We start from the raw sequence: 20,224 nt of genomic DNA, 5'->3' as shown, positions 1-20,224 counted from the left end.
ATTCTTCCTTGCAACAACCCCTATGAAGTGTGTTAAGCCAAGAGACATAGGTGACGGGACCCTGGGTGCCTGAGTACCCACAAAATTCCCCATTTTAGTGCCAGGGCCATGCACGCTGGGTTTGAATGTGAGTCTCCCAGTCCTGACACTTGTGTGTGTTGTTTGTGCAGGATTTTGTCCTGGACTTGATTTTACTACTGGAAATGTGCATATTGTGTTGGTAGCACAATGTCTTTTACCTGGGAGGCCAGATTAGTGGCTTGATTCTATTCAGCTTTCTCACAGAGAAGGAAATTAATCTTAAGTGGTTTATGGGGTGGGGGTTGAGAAGGAAAATACAATGTAAGAAAAAGATTGAGCAGCAAATTGATAACTGCAATCGAAATACTAATAGCAGTAGTACAAAACTAGGAAACTCAAACAGATGGCACCCACAGTTGTCATTGTTTTAAATAGCAGATCATCATATATAGCAATACTGTAGCTATTTCCAGTCCTTAAATAGCCAAAACATCACCACCCATGTACAGAACATCACCAGATTTGGGTTTGCAAGTGCACAAAAAATATTTAGCAAATAAAATCCTAAGAGGGAGATCCGCCAAACATCCCAAGTCCAAGGAAAACTGAGCATATTCAGTGGGCTTGGAAGGCTGACCATTAAGGGTGGGAATGAAAACTGGAAGGGGAGAGGATTTTGTGGAGTGAATGGAACGCTGAACAAGGAGCACTCCACACTGCAGCATTTTGTTGCAGATCCCACTCGGGTATTACTATTTCTGATGTTCAGGCTTTCCATGTGGCTGTTTCTATAGCTAAAATGGTGTGTGCACATGCAGGCATAAATGCATCCATGCACACACAAACAAACAAACACACAGGCATGCGCTCACACACACACACACACACACACACAACTTGGACTTGGGGATCACCGAGTTTTACAGAAGTACAAAAAAAATGGGAGGAATCCAAGGGTAGAACCCAAAAAATAGCTCAGTGAGGACTGAGAGTGGTTACAGAATCCTAATGGGTTGTTTGGAATGAGGGGATGGATTGGAGTATCCTGAACAGGAGCAATTCACGCTGCAACATTTCGTTGCTGCTTCTATGTGTCATACATTAAATGTTAACTGGTGACCATTTAGAAAGGGGTAAAGAGGGACTCTGGCAGATCTTCATCACCAAAGTCACCGACATCATTTGGATGCTCATGCAACCAATAGCAGATTGGACATGCATGATGACTATTAATTCACTGCTGTAAGTTTTATTTATTATAAAACTTTTGGATTTTTGAACCATTGCAAAGAAAAACAACACCAATGTGTTGTTGTACCTGTACATCTCTGCAGTTCCAGTTTGCACCGGCCACAGACCAAAAGAAACAGAATACTTTTATATCCGCTTGAGACCTTGATCATACCATTTTGCTCAGTCATGAAATACATACCGGTAATTTTGGGTATCTGAAATAATCCATATGTCTGAAACACATCTAGTTAAGAAAACATATTTTGGGGGTATTTTTAAGGAAACATATGAAGTCTTTTTATAGTGTCATTTGAAGGAGGATGGGAGAGTCATGTCACTTGTGGGAGTGATTCATTATTTTGTATTTGTTATTGCTATCCAGAATCCTTGCTCTCTTAAAATAGAACAAGTGTATCTGTTCTCTTTTTAAATGTCAGAAGTATGTTCCATTTTTTCCTTTGCCTCAGTCAGTTTCAGATGCTTCAGTAGTCTTATTCATTTACTTACTTAGTTAAAAGCATTTCTAAACCACTCAGTATTTTTTTTAAAAAAAATATCTAAGCAGTGTGCACTTTTTACAACAGGAAAACATCCACTGAAACAACAAGGCAACCCTAATACCAATAAAGCAATATAAAAACCATATATACAAGCAAATAAAGCAACAGTTTCGGGAATTCATATGCATAAAACAGGGTCCAATCTTACAGGTCGGGGGGAAAGCCGGTGGGGGGGGGGTGTATTTACAAGACATCCGAAACAAGAAATGGTTGTTGCTTCGTGTATGACAAAGGGGAGGGCATTCCACAGTATAGGGGCAACCGTGGAAAATGCTTGTTTTGGGGTCACTGCACTCTGGTACCCTGTGGGGTGTGATGCCTCAAGTAGAATTTCTCCAGATGATCTAAGTCAGGGCAGCCCAACTTTTCATACCAAGTGGGCTGCAAGAGTACTTTGACACAGAAGGCCTGTGGGCTCTGCACTGCCCTGTCCCACTGACTTTCGGAAGGTGTGGGGCAGGGCATGTTACCGAGGGCTGCCAAAAAAAAAGGCATTGAGGCCACCCTGATCTAAGTGATCTGATTGGTCTCTGCAGGGACAGGCAGTCTTGCAGGTAATCTGATTCCAAATTGTTCAGGTCTTAATATGCCCCAGCAGCTTGTCTCCGGAAAGAATATCCTGTGCCTTTAATATCTGAGTTACTTGCAGAAATTCAACAGGTCTCCTTGCCATGAGGATACAGTGAAAGGAAAGGTGTAGGGAACTATATTGGTCCATGAAGGGGAGGCGGGGGGGGGGCAGGGGACACTTTTGGAACAGTAGGGTAATACCGGTATCCTGATTAGAGGTTGACTCCAGACTTTCAGTATTTTGTAGAAGCAATTAAAGCACATACCAGAACTTTAGGATGGCAGATTTAAAGTAGATTAAAGTAGCACACAAACCCACTTTTTAATTGATTTTTTAAAAAAAGACACCTGCAGAAAGTGATGGGGGAAAACGCAGGATGAACAGATGATTAACTGGGAGCAGAGTCAGCACCCCACAAGCAGATCAGGATGAATGCTCAATAAAGACCAGGTATAAACTAACCTCCGCAAGAGCTTCGCGCAAGCAAATCAGGATGAAAGCTGATTAAATGGGCTGTCTGGAGGGGTCCTATCCCCTAAACATTTTGTGAATCCAAGTTTGGCCTCATTGCAGGGCAGTATTTGAATATGAGTAGGAAAATGAGAGTACCCCTAAACATTTTTTAAGAAAAAAAAGCACTGATGAAAATACCACCAAAAAAGAAAGCCAACTTTTGAGCTTTCTTAACTCTTCTTCAGGCTGGAAGCTAATCAAAATGGAGGGGTGGGGAGAGGAAGAGAAAAGTCTGGCCACAATGTCTGAGCCCAAAAGCCCTGCACTATGTAAGTTTTTAAAGATAGCACAGGGCTAGATTCTTATGTGGCTTTTATAATGTAAGTAAGTGCAGTGTAACTGTTGTTGTTTGGAAGCATGACCAGGACTCAGAGGAGTTGAGTTTTCACTCTTGTCCCTGCCATGCTCCCAGCTGAAATGCACCTGTCCGATGCCTCCTGTTCAGAATAAATGGAAAATTCCCACTGATGACATTGGGAGATAGCACGTGTTATGGGCCCAGTTCCCATTGCCCAGTTCAGGTGTGGGGAACCTTTTTGACTCTATGGACCAGATCCTTATCTGGCTCCATCCCTGCAGGTCAACAGGCTCAGATGGGCAAGGCAAGCCACCTACCAATCACATGATGCTGTGACATCCTGCCTACCTGCCCAAATCCCTTGTACAGTGGTTCCCAAGTAGGCTTTGGCTCTCCTTCCAATCAGCAAGAATCCTGCTTTCCCTTGCCCCAATACACATTTAGGGGTACACTTTAATGCTCCTGATATGCTATTGTGTGAGGAGCCTGGCGGCCATGGTTTGCGGGCCAAATTTGAACCCCTGGCGGTTCAAGTTTGACCACCAAACCAGAGGTTCCCCAACTTTGGCATAGTTGGTTGGAGGAGGGCATTTAACCCTCAGAAGTTAAAAAAGAGTAGGGGAAAATTTTTCTGTTAGATTGTGGACTGTCATTGCACTGCTAATGTAGGGATGTTCTCTATCTGTAGTTGCTTGGATTCCTGCATAGAATGCTTTATTGTGCAGAGCTTGGTCCAATCTAGTAAAGTATTTCTTGCATCCTAAAGAAATTTGTATGCTTGGGATCACTTAAGCCCAATAGCTATGCCTTATGTATTAAGAGATGCAGGCTATGCTTTCCTGCCATGAAAAGGCTATTGGTATACAACCAAGATTCTAGTCCATAAAAAAGACAAGTCAAAAACCATCATTGTGATGCAGGAGCAGGAACAGAGCAAAAGCGGCTGTTTGTGAGTGACCAGCCCAGCCAGGTTCTGCCCTCTAGTGGTTCCTTATGAGAAAGCCAGCTGTGATTTTACCCTCTCCCCCCCCCTATACTGTATTTCCCTGTATTTGCAGTGTTCATGTGTGAGTGCCGATTGCTATGTAGCCAAAATGGCACTACTCATGCCTAAGAGGGAGGTATCAGCAGGCTAGAGAGAGAGGGAACTCCAGAGTTTACAGAATTACAACAACAACAACAAAAACATTTAAAGGAGTGGAGAGAGGAAGCTATGAAGGGGGACCCCAGCAGGCACAATGGGCTTGAAATGCTAACTGCTCTAGGAGAGAGGGGGGAAATAGAATGAGGCATTGTGCAGGAAGGCTGTCAATAACAACACTCCACACAGTAACTTTCTGTTGCAGATCCCACTGTTATAAGAATTTTAAGGATATATATATATATATATATATATATATATATATTCATAACTGTATATATAAACCACTTGTCTGAAACCCCACAGATTAGGCCCTGAACAAATTGACCTCAAATATTTCTCTGAAATGTCCAAGTGGGAAACCTCCCTGTTATGTATTGGTTTAATATGCATACATGAGTTTCACTGCTAGTTCTGTAACTACCTTTCCCGCTCCAGGGTGATTCAAACGGGTGCGGTGACAGTTGCTATTGGTTAACTTGTTGGCACAATTTGGATCCTTAATCTGATTGGGTCCTGCCAAAATCTAAATGTATCCTTTCCCCCAACTCCTGTTCCTGAGAGTATAAAAGGAGCTCGCCCTTTCCCTCCTGTCAGTCAAGTTCCTACTGCAATAAAGGAGATTGTTCTTGTTAGGCTTGACTCCTAGCATATCCTTGCCAGCATGCTGAATCACTACCCAGAGCTGATTACACGAAGAGCTGAAATCGTATAGACACGGCACTCTCGACATAACACTCCCCATTGTCTCTTTCCTCACAAATCCTGTCTTAAGGGCACATTCAAGATAGGAACAGGGTGTGAGCCTGTGACCTAGATTCAGGAGTTAAGTAGTTATAACAAAAGAGGGCCAAAACCCAGATAATGTAATCGGGTAACTTGCCAGACAGGAGATAAAGAACGCACTCAGATTTCTATTATAGACTGCCTTTTCTGTGATTTAGGTATGATGTATCTGGGGGGTGGTCTTGAGCTACACCCCTTCTGTGATGTATGTATGATGTTTCTGGGGGTGGTCTTGGACTCCAGGGCGGGCAATTTAAAATGTCTATATAAGGGCTTAAGCTCTTACATAGCTCACTGGAAGGACAGATCCTGTAGTTGAGGCTCCAGTACTTTGGCCACCTCATGAGAAGAGAAGACTCCCTGGAAAAGACCCTGATGTTGGGAAAGATGAAGGGCACAAGGAGAAGGGGACGACAAAGGATGAGATGGTTGGACAGTGTTCTCGAAGCGACTGGCATGAGTCTGGCCGAACTGCGGGAGGCAGTGAAAGATTGGCGTGCTCTGGTCCATGGAGTCATGAAGAGTCAGACACGACTGAACAACAACATATAAGGGCTTGCACGCATGGCTTGGAGTCCTCCTCCTCTCTCCTGTGTGTGGGGGAGCACCCTGTTGCAACAGTTAATAAAGATCAGGCTTACTAGCTGCTTCGCTTCTCAATATTCTCTGGTTGGTCTTTGTTGTTTTCTCCTACTGATAGAGAACCTACAAAAGGACTCCATATGGACTCTTGGGCACCCCGTAAGGGAAAAGGAGCAGTTTTGTTTTGTTTTGTTTACTTATATTACCACCACATAGAAAGTGTCCTCCTACTAGTCAAGATTTTTTTTGTCCATTTACTCCCAAGAGTAGGGAACCTAACTAGACCTGTAAAGCTATTTCCACCAAATAACACCCACTTGCCCCACACCTGACATCAGGTGTGAGGCAGAGGAAGATGGAGGTGGGGTCTGTACTGGGAATGGGCACAGACTCCTTTGAAGGTTTCTCACTTCTGATGTTCAAAGTGTAGTAGTTCACACATTCGCCTAACACATGAAAGGTCCCCAGTTTGATACCAGGCAGATACAATTAACCCTGGGGGGGGGACCCCTCCATTGCAGGGGGTTGGACTAGAGGACCCTCATGGTCCTTTCCAACTCTGCTGTCTTTTGATTCTATGACTGACAGTAGCTCTACAGGGTCTTGTGTCTTTCCCATCACCAATTACCCCCCCCCATCTGCACTATTCAGTATTGCGCCACTTTAAAGTGTTGTGGCTTCCCCCAAAGAATCCTGGGAAGTGTAGTTTGTTACAGGTATTGGGAGTTGTTAAGCAACCCCCCTATTCCCCTCAGAAAGCCAATGTTCCTTGAAAAATGGAATGGATACAGTAGTTAAATTACTCTGGGCATTGTAGCTGTGTCAGGGGGATAGGTAGTCACCTAACCAACTCTCAGCACACTTAACAAACTACAGCTCCCAGGATTCTTTGGGGGAAACTATGACTATTTCAAGTTGTATCATTGTTACTGGATTTGGTGCATGTTTACTGTTACCATCCTCTCGACTACCGCTGATAAATAAGAATTGAACATCCATGAATACTCACGACAGCAAGTGCTGTCACACTCTTTTTTTTTTTTTTTGGTTGTGAGCTTTAAAAAATTGCTTAATGAAATTGGTTAATGAGGCAAACAACAACAACAACAGATGATTCCCCTCCCCTTTTTTCTCTTGTTTTTCATGATACATACAAAAGAAAAGTGGTTGAGTAACCAAAAATCAGGTGGTTAATAAACTAAAATGTCTTTTATAAAGCAGCACCCAGTATTAATCATAGATTTTATACAATTGTATTTTAATATTTTGTTGGAAGCCGCCCAGAGTGGCTGGGGAAACCCAGCAGGTGGGAGGGGTATAAATATATTATTATTATTATTATTATTATTATTATTATTATTATTATTAATCATTTGATAATAGTGTTTCCTGCTTTCTGTGTTTATGCTCAGGTTAAAACAGCCCAAGATGGTGCTGCACCAGCCTGTGTGAGCCAAAAGCCTCTGAATGGTGCCATTGGGCCACAGATGCCTCTTGAGATGAATCTCTGCTGGAATGAAATTAAAAAGAAATCGCACAGCCTTCGGTGAGATGCTGGGAGATGCGTGGCAAAGTGCCTTGTTTTCATTTGACTTTCAGAAACCAGTCTGACAGACAGAGGCGTAGGGAGCCTTCTGGGTGCCCGGGGTGGCGTTGCCACGCGGAGGCACCTCCCTGGGGGCGGGGTGTCCTGACGCATGCGTCGTGACGTCACGCCGCATGCGTCAGGACAGACTGTCCATCCCGCCGGCGCTGCTGCTCCAGCGGCGAGCTGCCGAGTGAGCGCCGGCTCGTGGGACTTCCCCATCCCTACTGCTTTAAAGCAGCACGGACGGGGAAGCCCCACGAGCCACCGATTGCGTGGGGCAGCCCCATAGCGGGGCCGGTGGGCGGACCCCGGACAGGCCGCGGGGTGGAGCGGCTCTGCTCCATGGCTTGCTCGGGGCCCGCTGGCAGGGCGGGGCTGGCCCAAGTGTCACCCCCCTCCCTAGAACCCGGGGCAGACCGCCCCCACCGCCCCCCCTCACGGCGCCCATGCTGACAGATACTGTGGCCAAAGTTGAAATCCCCATGGGTGAGGATAGACCACAGTATAGGGGTGGGAAACCGTTGTGGCTCTGGTCTGGACCCCGCGAACCAACTTTGGCAACCGGATGAGGCATCCTACCTGTAAATCACACAGTGTCACTTGGGAACTGCTGTGCAAGGGGCGTGGCTAGCCCTATGCTTAGTGCTTGCAAAATGCAGTTTTCTTTCTCCCTATCCCACACTAGCTGAAGGGGAGAGGAAGAAAGAAGCCTGCATTTTGCAAGCACTGGCTGTGTGAGAGAGAATTATCTCTCACAGTCAATGCAGTGGGGGTGGGTGGGGGGAGAAGTGGGAGGTCACAAAGCCATTTTTCTCAAGCCATAGCCATCATGCTCTGAACATCAGCCAGTGTTCAGAGCATAGCTGTCAAATTAACCTTTTTTTGCGGGAAATTCCCTTATTCCAGCGCCGTTTTCCCATTGCAAAAAAAGGGAAAGTTGACAGCTCTGGTTCAGAGGGAAGGGTTTAATTCTGGGTATCCAAAACACATACTTCCGAGGTGGTTTCATTTGTCACCCTCTCAGCATTCTGCTTCAAATACTTCGCTTCCCATCTCTGTGGTCTCATTCTTCTTTGCCTGCTTCCCACCTTCGTTTCCTCAGGGCTCGATTGGAAGCCTTCTCAGACCACAGCAGCAAGCTGCAGATTCCCTTGCAGGAGATCATAGACTGGCTCGGCCAAAAAGATGAGGAGCTCTCCGCCCAGCTGCCGCTCCGTGGGGACGTCCTCTTGGTTCAGCAGGAGAAGGAAAGGCATGCAGTAGGTGTCCCAGATGGCATAGCATGGCATTAAAGGGGGGGGCGAGAATAAAGTTGCTAATGGTTATTATGCACAATGTTTGCGAACTACCTCTACCAGGAAAAGAGGAAATAATATGCCTCTGAAGTGGGCATCCCATGAGCATCTGTTGGGCTGCCGGACTAGATGGGCCTTTGGTCTGATCCAGTGGGACTCATATTATGCTGCTGGGCTACAGCCCATCATCCCATGCTGGCTGGGGCGGCTGCAGAAGAAGAAGAAGAAGAGTTTGGATTTGATATCCCGCTTTATCACTACCCGAAGGAGTCTCAAAGCGGCTAACATTCTCCTTTCCCTTCCTCACCCACAACAAACACTCTGTGAGGTGAGTGGGGCTGAGAGACTTCAAAGAAGTGTGACTAGCCCAAGGTCACCCAGCAGCTGCATGTGGAGGAGCGGAGACGCGAACCTGGTTCCCCAGATTACAAGTCTACCACTCTTAACCACTACACCACACTGGCTCTCAGTGAGGGCCCTATACCTTAACAGGCCCTCAAGTCGCCTTCTGAAAATTAAACCAATTTTAATTTGCAAAAAAATCACACTCCACAACCAGGGCTCACCTTGGAAAAGACCCTGTTTCCATGCACCATCCACCTAATTTTATTTGAAGGAGTGCTCTATATTGAAAGGCTGTCTGCTCCAAGTCTAATTAAAAGATAGATAAACCCCAAGAAGTGAGAGCAGGGGGCTTCAATTGCAAGGGTCTTGCCTAATATGGTGAGTTGGACTTTTATAATATGGCAAGTTCTCCTTTATAATATTTCTCTCTAAATTTGCATCTGTACATGTAAATTATCGTATGTAGATCCATTTAGTCCTCTCTTTTTGGTGATGGTTAAGTAGACACCTTATCTGTGGCAGAGCTTTGGAAACACATAAGCTCCCCTGTCCTGTGCCATGTGTCAGCTGAGTGTGCTGCAAGGTTGGCAAGGTTGGGCATTTGCCAGGGCCCCCAAGACCAGCAGAGGGGGCCTCCCTCTCTGAACTATGCTACCATTGCCACCTTGCACAGAGTACCAAAAATTCCAAGGCAGCCTAAGAGGATTGTTAGTTCACCCCACTTTGAAGTCCCGCCTCTTTCAGGCTGGGGGGGGGAGCCTACTGAGGGTGACATTCCTGAGGGTACCCCAAATCCTCAAGCTGTCACTGGAAGGGGGGGTGGCGTTATGTGCCCGGGAAACAACATTGCAGCTCACTTAATCTTTCCTGCTTCTCTCTCCTTGGCACAGGCATTTATGGAAGAGGTGAAGTCCCGGGGCCCCTACATTTACTCTGTCCTGGAGTCTGCTCAGGCCTTCCTCACTCAGCATCCATTTGAAGAAGTGGAGGACTCCAATTCTGACAGCAAAGGTTTGCGGTCCTACATAACTTTAGCTGTCTCCCCACACTGCACTTTCAAACAGACTCTTCTCGTTCTGCTGGGCCAAAGCCAAAAGGCAATGTTGGCACATGGCTTATATGCTTCCAGGCTGACCTGCTGACCTTCTTTGTCACCATGGAGAGATCCCATAATCCTTCCCTGTCCTGAATACTCCAAGAGTGCATTTGGAGGATAATATACTCCTGACCTCCAGAAGGATACAATAGAAGTTTAATCTCATCCCTAGATGGGTGTCTTGAAGGCTGCAGGAAGGACAAATTCCCTTTTAAAATGGTGGTGATGAGCTACATAGGATGGACAGGGACATCACAAAGCAATAAAGGAAGTCAGGTGCTCAGAATTGGAGTGGAGGAGGTACCAGACTGGAATCTTCCAGACTGGAGTTGATGTTACTGTTAGTATTGCTATTGGTGTTACAGTTCATTAGCTGCTCTTCACCCCAGGTTCCAGGGTGGGCTACAATAATTAAAATGCAATGTTAAAAACAGTTTAAAACAACATAAAATTACAGAAGCAAGCTGGGCCCTAAAAATTTACATTTCAAGTATAAAAAAAACCAGGTTAAAGAGAATAGAAAATTCTTTTCGGTAGCACCTTAGAGACCAACTGTGTTTGTTCTTGGTATGAGCTTTTGTGTGCATGCACACTTCTTCAGATACACTGAAACAGAAGTCAACAGGTTTTCCACACCTATCAGCTGATCACCCATTCCCACCACCCTTCTGAGTAATACCCCTCCCCACTCCCTCACTATATTTAAGGGTCTGGTGACTTCTGTTTCAGTGTATCTGAAGAAGTGTGCATGCACACGAAAGCTCATACCAAGAACAAACACAGTTGGTCTCTAAGGTGCTACCGAAAAGAATTTTCTAGTTTGTTTCGACTATGGCAGACCAACACGGCTACCCACCTGTAACAGGTTAAAGAGGCGTGTTGTTGTAGAATCGCTAATGCCCGCAAGTGTTTTATTTCCCAATGTGCAGGACCACTGGTCCTGATAGGTAGGGGTGGTGGGAATTGTAGTCCAAAAAACAGCTGGAGACCCATGTTTGGGAAACCCAGGGTGTAGGGAAGAGGCACAGGGAACTTTAGGCAGGCCCTCTGAACTCCACCCAGCCCACCCTTTCACAATTTATTATTTATTTATTCATAAAAGTATGAATGGGGGGGACAGGAGGCGGGCGGGTGTGGAGGACTCCCTGGTCCTGAATGGGGTAACTGTGCCCCTGAAGGACCAGGTGCGCAGCCTGGGAGTCATTTTGGACTCACAGCTGTCCATGGAGGCACAGGTTAATTCTGTGTCCAGGGCGGCTGTCTACCAGCTCCATCTGGTACACAGGCTGAGACCTGACCTGCCTGTGGATTGTCTCGCCAGAGTGGTGCATGCTCTGGTTATCTCCCGCTTGGACTACTGCAATGCACTCTACGTGGGGCTACCTTTGAAGGTGACCCAGAAACTGCAATTAATCCAGAATGCGGCAGCTAGACTAGTGACTGGGAGTGGCCGCCGGGACCACATAACACCGGTCCTGAGAGATCTACATTGGCTCCCAGTACGTTTCCGAGCACAATTCAAAGTGTTGGTGCTGACCTTTAAAGCCCTAAACGGCCTCGGTCCTGTATACCTGAAGGAGCATCTCCACCCCCATCGTTCAGCCTGGACACTGAGTTCCAATGCCGAGGGCCTTCTGGCGGTTCCCTCACTGCGAGAAGCGAAGCTACAGGGAACCAGTCAGAGGGCCTTCTCGGTAGTGGCACCCGCCCTGTGGAACGCCCTCCCATCAGAGGTCAGAGAGATAAGCAACTACTTGACATTCAGAAAATACCTGAAGGCAGCCCTGTTTAGGGAAGTTTTTAACCTGTGAGATTTTAATGTATTTAATATTTGTTGGAAGCCGCCCAGAGTGGCTGGGGGGACCCAGCCAGATGGGTGGTGTACAAATAAAATAATAATAATAATAATAATACCACCACCCTCTCACAAAACATCAGGGTGATGTTGTGCTAATAAAATTTAACTGCAATACAAAGTGCCTATACCTGTTTGCCTTTCTGCTTCTACCCTTCTCTGAGTTCCTCAGGGCTGCCACCCTCATGCTTAACCTCCAGGTCAGTTGCCCTCAGTCTTCTTCCTGCTCTGTTTCTAGATGTTTCCCCAAGACACCGGATCCAGAACATCAGTCGTTTTGTGTGGAAACAGGCCACTGTGGCCAGTGAGCTGTGGGAGAAGCTCACTGCCCGCTGCGTCGACCAGCACCGCCACATCGAGCGGACCTTGGAGCAGCTGCTGGAGATCAAGGGCACCATGGAGGAGCTCAGCACAACCCTCAACCAAGCTGAAAGCGTGCGGGAGACTTGGGAGCCCATTGGAGATCTCTTCATCGACTCTTTGCCAGAACACATCCAGGCCACCAAGGTATGACCTGGAGGGAGGGAGTTCGGCAGACACTGAGGTTGCTAAAAACAACCAAGGAATCTTGTGGCACTTTAAGACCATAACTAATTTATTTGTGGCATAAGATTTTGTGGGTTAAAGTCCACTTTATCAGTTCCATGAAGTGCAATCCTTCAGCATAGGGCTGGCAAAGACCCTTGAACTGTGGTTCCCAACATCTGACTACCAGTGAGCTGTTGGGCACTTAAAAAGTGCTCCACAAGGGACTTGTGAGTGGAACAACCTTCCCATCTATCTTAAGAGGTCTGTGATTGCTTTCTTCCACCACTTCCAACATGAGTTGGGTCATCATGAGTTGTCAAATGCATTCAGCCCCATTTGTAAACAATCAAATATCATTGGTTGCTGTTTCCCCCCCCTTTTTTTTCTCCACTCTCCTTTCTTCTGACTTTCTGACTTCTTTTTCCTTTGGGATGGGATGGATCTCCAGTTGTTCAAAGAGGAGCTGTCCCCCATGAAAGATGCAGTGAAGCTTGTGAATGACCTTGCACATCAGTTGGCTATCTCCGATGTGCATCTGTCCATGGAGAACTCTCGTGCCCTGGAGCAGATCAACACACGTTGGAAACAGCTGCAGGTGAGGGAGGGGACACAAGAACCTTGTAGAGTTGGAAGGAGCCCCGAGGGTCATCCAGCCCAGCCCCCTGCAATGCAGGAATCTTACCTGACAGATGGCCATCCAGCCTCTGCTTAAAAACATCCAAAGGACAGTCCACCACTTCTTAGGGAAGTCTGTTCCTCTGTTGAATGGCTCTTACTGTAAGAAAGCTACCCCTGATGTTTAGTCAGAATCTCCTTTCATTTAACTTGGATCCATTGGTTCGGATCCTACCCTCTGGAGAAAACAAAACTTGCTCCATCCTTCATGTGTCACCCTTTGAGACAGTGGTTTTCAACCACAGTGCTGAATGGTGGTCAGGGGTACTGTGGGCAACACTGGCCTCTTTCCCTTCCTCCTCTGATGCCTTCCTGCATCTCTGCCTCCCCAAGGCTTACCCAGCTGCTTATTGCAGCAGCCCTGGCTATAAGCTCTGCAGGTGAATGGATTGTCTCCATCCTTCTTAAACTGTGTTGCCCAGAACTGTATGCAGTACTCTATGAGTGGTCTGATCAAGGTAGAATAGAGTGGGACTATTACTGCCCTTGTTCAGGACACTATATTCTGTTGATGAAGCCTAGAATAGCATTAGCATTTTTTTGCTGCCACATCACGCTCTTGACTCAGGATAAGCTTTATGCTCTACTAAAAACCCTAGATCATTTCCATATGTACTAGTGGCAATCCACGTCCCCCATTTTATATTTGTGTAGAACTTTATACTTGCTTGCCTGCGTCAAGGGTAGTGTTTGTGTAGAACCTCATGAAATTTGTGTGGATGGAATATAGCCTACTCTGCAAAGATAGGAGGCACATCTGGATTCTGTGCTGGACAGGCTGAAATGCTACATGTCCCCCCCTCCCCGTTTTCTTTAATATTTCCAACCTCTGCATAGGTCTCCATCAATGACCGGTTGAAGCACCTTCAGGACGCCCACCGAGACTTTGGGCCAGGATCACAGCACTTCCTTTCAAGTACGTACACAAGGTCTACAGCTGAAGGCATAACAAAATAAAATAAAAAATTCCTTGCAGTAGCACCTTAGAGACCAACTAAGTTTGTTCTTGGTATGAGCTTTCGTGTGCATGCACGCTTCTTCAGATACATGCACACGAAAGCTCATACCAAGAACAAACTTAGTTGGTCTCTAAGGTGCTACTGCAAGGAATTTTTTATTTTATTTTGTTTTGACTGCACGGCTACCTATCTGTAGCTGAAGGCATTGTCACTTTGGTGGGGAAGAGATGTTCTCCCTTCTCCTTAGCGTGTTTCATGTGTGCAGCTGAATGAGATGATAGAATATTGAGGATGTAGAATACATAGTGCCATTTCAGGCTCCAACTGCAGGGTGCCATTTCTGTAAAAGTTTTTATTATTATTAATCATAAAAGCAAACCTATACAACAAAAACAGGACAACTTGGTACAAATTTGTGGTCAGCAGCCATGTGTATACAGTTGGTGATTAGGCATTAATAAAGGACAATAGAATTATAAGAACATGTGGTCAGGATACCTTTATTATTGTTGTTGTTGCTGTTATTCATCTCTTTCCTCCTCCAAAGTTCATTAAGGACCAGCTTCAGTGATGCTTACTTAACATAGCATTTTACATATGCCACATTTAAAAATGAAAAAGAAAACCCTTTTCTATGAAAAGCAATGCAGGACCAAAACTGACTAATGCTAATTGATGTATTTTGCCACCCAAGCATTCTTGCCATTTCTGCATTCCAGGGGCTCTGCTCACAGAGGTTGCCCTTGAGAGGAACATTTCTGGTCCTACCACAGATCCTTGTGCTGGGTTTGGATATTGCCCCAAGACTGACTCATTGCTAGGCTTGTGCTACTACATGTGTTTCATAGCCTGGGCGAATACTGAAACTTGATGTCATGTGATGTGTATGCTGCTTGTTCACTTGCCCTGAGACTGCTAAGCTTGTTAAACAAGTCTCACCCCCCCCCCCAAATGATTTTAAAATGTGCTTGGTTTATTTTCAAAACTTGAAGTGCGCTCAGATTATCTTTTCCTAAAGAAACAACAACAACAACTTGCCTGTGGACTTCCTTTATGACTATTTTAGCCGTCGTTTCTAGTTATCATTCCCACATTCCTGAATAAAGCTTTCCTTAGCTTTGACAAAGGGACTAAAATAATCTGATGTGGGGGACAACATTTTATGTTTAATACAGTTATTATAATTAATTAATTGCTTTAAAATATTTACCTGTCAGGGAACTGTCCCCGGCTCAGCGCAGGGTGGTGGAAGGGCTCTCGGGATGCTACAGAGAGCCCCAGCCCCACCTGATCAGTAGCACCTCCTGTCCAGCGAGGGAGCAGTGAGGTCTCCAGTGGGGAGGGGCAGGCAGCTCGGGAGCTGGTGAGCTGAGGCTCTGGGGATGTTGGAGAGACCCTGCACTCCTCTTCCTCAGCGGGCGAGAAGGGAGACACGCTACTTCCGTCACCCCAAGTACGCAGAGGGGCGAAACGAAAAGATGGGAGGCAGAGATTTCGTATACCGAAACTCTTATGTTGGGGTCAGAACTGGAAGGGGCCCCTCGTGGATTCCGCAAACGCAGAGATGAACCCCTTAGTTCTGCACTGTACATTGTTGTTGTTGTTCAGTCGTTCAGTCGTGTCCGACTCTTTGTGACCCCATGGACCAGAGCACGCCAGGCACGCCTATCCTCCACTGCCTCCCGCAGTTTGGCCAAACTCATGTTAGTAGCTTCGAGAACACTGTCCAACCATCTCATCCTCTGTTGTCCCCTTCTCCTTGTGCCCTCCATCTTTCCCAACATCAGGGTCTTTTCCAGGGAGTCTTCTCTTCTCATGAGGTGGCCAAAGTACTGGAGCCTCAACTTCAGGATCTGTCCTTCTAGTGAGCACTCAGGGCTGATTTCTTTAAGAATGGATAGGTTTGATCTTCTTGCAGTCCATGGGACTCTCAAGAGTCTCCTCCAGCACCAGAATTCAAAAGCATCAATTCTTCGGCAATCAGCCTTCTTTATGGTCCAGCTCTGCACCGTACATAGTATGCACAATAAAACTACTAAAGAAACAGCTGGAGTTTTGCCTGGTTTCTCATGAGCAACCATCCAAGGACCTTACATTACCGTTTGCCAGCCTCGAGGATACCATTTTTAATGTTTAAATGGTCTCTAAAGTAGTACGGTAAAAACAAAAACGGACAAAAAAGGCCTAGCTTATCAGGGGAAAAGTTTTAGCCCCACCCACTCCCTGCTAGTTTTCTTCTGGTAATGATTTATTTGCTTATTTTGAACAGAAAGGTGGAATGGAATGGACCATCTGGAGAGAAAGCACAACTAATCAGCTGGAATGCCCTCATACTGAAGATGGTGCTGTCAGCACTGCTCAGTCCATTGTTTCCCATTGTTTACTGTCCATAATTAAAAGCTATACTGCCTGCGATATATGTGATGCATTCATTTCCTTTGCAATAGCTGCACCATCTATTGCTTTCTCAAACTTATGGCCAATGGTCAAGGATGATGGGAGCTGGAGTCCAGCAACATCTTCAGGGCCACATATTTCCCCATCCCTGTTCTAGCGACCCTGGGAAAGGAGCTGAACCCCAAAGAATGACGACACACACACAAACAATATTTTAGTAAGGTATTTGCCCAGACAGGCAAAAATGGGAACCGAAAGAAGGGATCTTCGGTTGTATCCATTGCAAATCCTGCTAAGAGTAGACCCATTGCAATTAATGAACATGTTTAACTTAGATCCATTAATTTCAATTTGTCTATTCTTTTCTTTTTCTCCCACCCCCCCCCCAATTTGTCTATTCTGAGTAAAACTTTGTGGCATAACTGGTTTTTTTCCAGGTATGAGGAATAGAAAATAGAATAGTTGCTGGTAAATCATTGGGGCATTCAAATCACGTGCAAAGTGCTTATCAGCCTTTTCTGTCCATCTCCTCTTTCTATTTTTCTTTTCTTGCAGCCTCAGTCCAAGTCCCCTGGGAACGAGCAATTTCTCCCAACAAGGTCCCATACTACATCAAGTGAGTGTGCAACTGCATCTGAATGAGTTTCTGGCCTTGTCCTATCCCTTGTGACTGAGAGCAGTATTCAGTTTTTCTTCCCACATATTCAGGCATCTTACCCACAACCTACCCCCCACATTGCAGTCAATAAGATTTGTAAGTTCTCTGTGGGACACTGTGGGAGTCTGGGGTCCCCAAGACACCCACATGTTTGAACCGCCATATTGCTTTATTTCATGATTGGCATTGCTGTGATTTGCACATCAGCATAAACAATTATTTATCCGTAACTGCATCCTCTGGGATTTTCCAGGGCATTCCTTCTCCCAATCCCAAATCACACAAGGTGTCTACAGTTTTTGTTTTTGTTTTAAATATAATTTTTATTAAAGATTTCTTAGTTTACAAAAAAAATAAATAGACACACGGTCTGTTTTTTTCAAGTTGCGTTTGCTACAGATCAGTTTCATTTGTTGTGAGACATTACTGTTGCCTGCAGTGTTAGGTTTGGAGGAAAAGAGGGAGATAATGGGGAGGGTGCATGCGGTGGGGGGGCAATGCTTCTATTTTTCTACTTAGTGTATGTGTGGGGTTTTGTGTCAGCATCACTTGTGCGGGTTCTCTTTCTATATACTATTTCCCATACTATTTGGTACCGTTGGTCCATGACAAAATGTCTACAGTCACACTGGTATACAACTCTTGGGGGGGGGGGAATTATACGTGGAACATACACGTAAATGTAACTGAATTCCTCTCAACCTCTTTATCTTTTCAGCCACCAGGCTCAGACAACGTGCTGGGACCACCCCAAGATGACCGAGTTATACCAGACACTGGGTAAGAAGGACTTTAAAGCCTGCAAGGTCTGCATCACAACTTTTGTTATGGACTACTAGACAGTCTGCCAGTGTGGGGAGGGGGAGAAGCTTCTGCATTGGATGTGATGTCTTTCTCAGGGTATTTCCTATTATTTGAGCATTCGTCCAGATTTATTTGCAGGGAGATCAGATAACGTTGGCTATTTGTTCTGATTTGCTTGGATGGTGGGGTTAGTTGACATTGTGCCGGAGCAAGTGTCATCCACCCACTTTCCAGTGCATTTCCCTCTTCAATTTCCTTATAGTAAAAAGTCAGGTTGGAGCCTTATTTGCCCCTACGGGTTCCCATGGTTGCGCCCGGTGAGAAAACATGGAAGCAGAAAAGACACCTGAGGCTGCTGGCTTCAGAGAGAGAAAGATTTATTTTCTGCATGCAGAGGTACCTGCAGTGTTTTGTACAGCCAAGCAAGTACAAAACTAGTCAATTTTCAGACAGTTCTTATAGACAGTTCTCTGGCTCTCTTCCCATCCCAGGAATCTTCCTCTTGTCCATATAAGGAACATTTCCTGTTGTACATTTCCTGTTGTACATATAAGGCAAAAGGACATTTAGCCCTGAATTGGTTCATGCGCACTTCAGCAAGGCCATCCTATCTGTGACCTAGACCATTCCTCTCTGTGCAAGGACAGTTACTCTCTGTGCAAGGTCGACCTTCTACTGTTATCTCCAGACTCTTAGTCATAGCTTGCCAGAAAGAAGTGCAATGCAGATCAAGGTTCACAGCTTTACAGAGAGGTTTCATAAAAGAAAAGCTTAACAGAGGCACTTTTATACTTCTGGACTAACAATACATTCAGGTAAATATATACAGGTTAGCTAATTAACCCTTTCAAGGTTTCAAGAGAGTTTGTTTGTGCAAGACCTCCCTATCAGCTATTTCATAACATGAATTTGCCTCTGTGTGGTTAAATGCCACTCAATAATAGCAACAGGCTGGAAGCACCCTCACTTTGGGATAAAGTGAAGGGCAGGGGGATGCTTCTCAGTCCAATTTTGTAACAAGAACCGCAAGAGTTGTAGTGTTGTGGTCAGAGTGCAGGAATAAGACCTGGATGACCGGAGTTCAACTCCCTGCTCAGCTATGAAACTCATTGGGTGACCTTGAGCCAGTCAGTCTCTCAGCCTAACCTACAGGGTAGTTATGAGGATAAAATTTGGAGGAAGAGAACTATGTATGTCATCTGCAGCTGATGGGAGTTGAGGGTTCAGAGCACTTGCAAAGCAGGAAGTTGGCAGAGCAAGAATGACAAGGAAATAGTGCCTACCATAATGGAGGTCGCTAAGCTGGCAAAAGACAGCCTGTGATTTCATTTTTCTTTCTGTCCTTATCTACAGCTGACCTGAACAACATCAAGTTTTCTGCATATCGCACAGCCATGAAACTGCGCCGTGTACAGAAGGCCTTGCGATGTAAGCCCCAGAATTCCCTCCTGTTCTTCCTCTTGTACCAGCTGTGTTGCCTAATTAGGGCCTATTTTCACATTCTATAAACTGGAGCTACGATATGCATGAAGGAGCAACACACAAACATGCAGTATTTGTTGTCCCACCTGAATTCCACTTATTTCTGTGTCTTCTCATATTTTTATTGCCAGGACCTCTAATACTAGAATGAAGAGCAGTGGCAATAAAGGACATCCTTGTCTAGTACCATTTTTCAAACTGTACTGTACCTCTCGCTTAGGTTACCATATATTGTTATATTTGCCCATTGTTCTATATATATGGCTTTTAGCCCTTTTGTGAAGGCAGTCCCAAAATCCATAACTTCTAAAACTCTCATCCAGAAACATTGTCAAATGCTTTTTCTGCGTCAAGTAACATTAGAGTTGTTTCTTTTTCATTTTTCTTCTCTAAGAGTTCAATATATGCCTAGTATTATTTCTTAACTGCCTTGATGGCAGGAAACCTGTTTGATCTTCATGTATGAAATTTCTTAGAATTGCTCTCATTCTTTTTGTCATTATACTAGCTGCATATATCTTGTAATCATTGTTTAATAAGGAAATCGGCCTATAGATTTTAAGTTGGAGTACATCCTGCTCTTGTTTAGAGATTAGTGTAATATATGCATTTTTCCCATGATGTTGGTATTTGCTTTCCTGGGAGGATTACATTCATTAAGTCTTTCAGTGAGGATGTTAACACATCTCAAAATATTTTATAGTAGGATGCCAGAAGTCCCACCCTCCTTAAAAATATAAGGCAGTATAGAAATGAAATTAACAACAATAACTGTCAATTGCAAAGGGTGCCTCTTTTTTATTTGTTGGTTGCATGGGTGACGCCATTTTGCTGTGC

The 20,224-nt window shown here is 45.2% G+C and overlaps 1 protein-coding gene across 10 annotated transcripts in view; it reads left to right on the top strand.

The window, feature by feature from the left end:
- Nucleotides 1–20,224, top strand: part of DRP2 (dystrophin related protein 2) — a 65,291-nt gene that overhangs the window by 19,517 nt on the left and 25,550 nt on the right. For all 10 annotated transcript variants that reach the window (XM_033137280.1, XM_033137287.1, XM_033137285.1 and 7 more), the window contains 9 exons: nucleotides 7,118–7,251; nucleotides 8,396–8,552; nucleotides 9,824–9,944; nucleotides 12,123–12,391; nucleotides 12,861–13,007; nucleotides 13,925–14,003; nucleotides 16,999–17,059; nucleotides 17,820–17,881; nucleotides 19,259–19,333. In XM_033137280.1, coding sequence (XP_032993171.1) covers nucleotides 7,118–7,251; nucleotides 8,396–8,552; nucleotides 9,824–9,944; nucleotides 12,123–12,391; nucleotides 12,861–13,007; nucleotides 13,925–14,003; nucleotides 16,999–17,059; nucleotides 17,820–17,881; nucleotides 19,259–19,333 — 1,105 coding nt within the window. The remainder of the gene's footprint in view (nucleotides 1–7,117; nucleotides 7,252–8,395; nucleotides 8,553–9,823; nucleotides 9,945–12,122; nucleotides 12,392–12,860; nucleotides 13,008–13,924; nucleotides 14,004–16,998; nucleotides 17,060–17,819; nucleotides 17,882–19,258; nucleotides 19,334–20,224) is intronic.

This window comes from Lacerta agilis, chromosome Z (assembly GCF_009819535.1).
Source record: "Lacerta agilis isolate rLacAgi1 chromosome Z, rLacAgi1.pri, whole genome shotgun sequence".
NCBI classification, from domain to species: domain Eukaryota; kingdom Metazoa; phylum Chordata; class Lepidosauria; order Squamata; family Lacertidae; genus Lacerta; species Lacerta agilis.
This window is presented reverse-complemented; position numbering and strand designations above follow the sequence as displayed.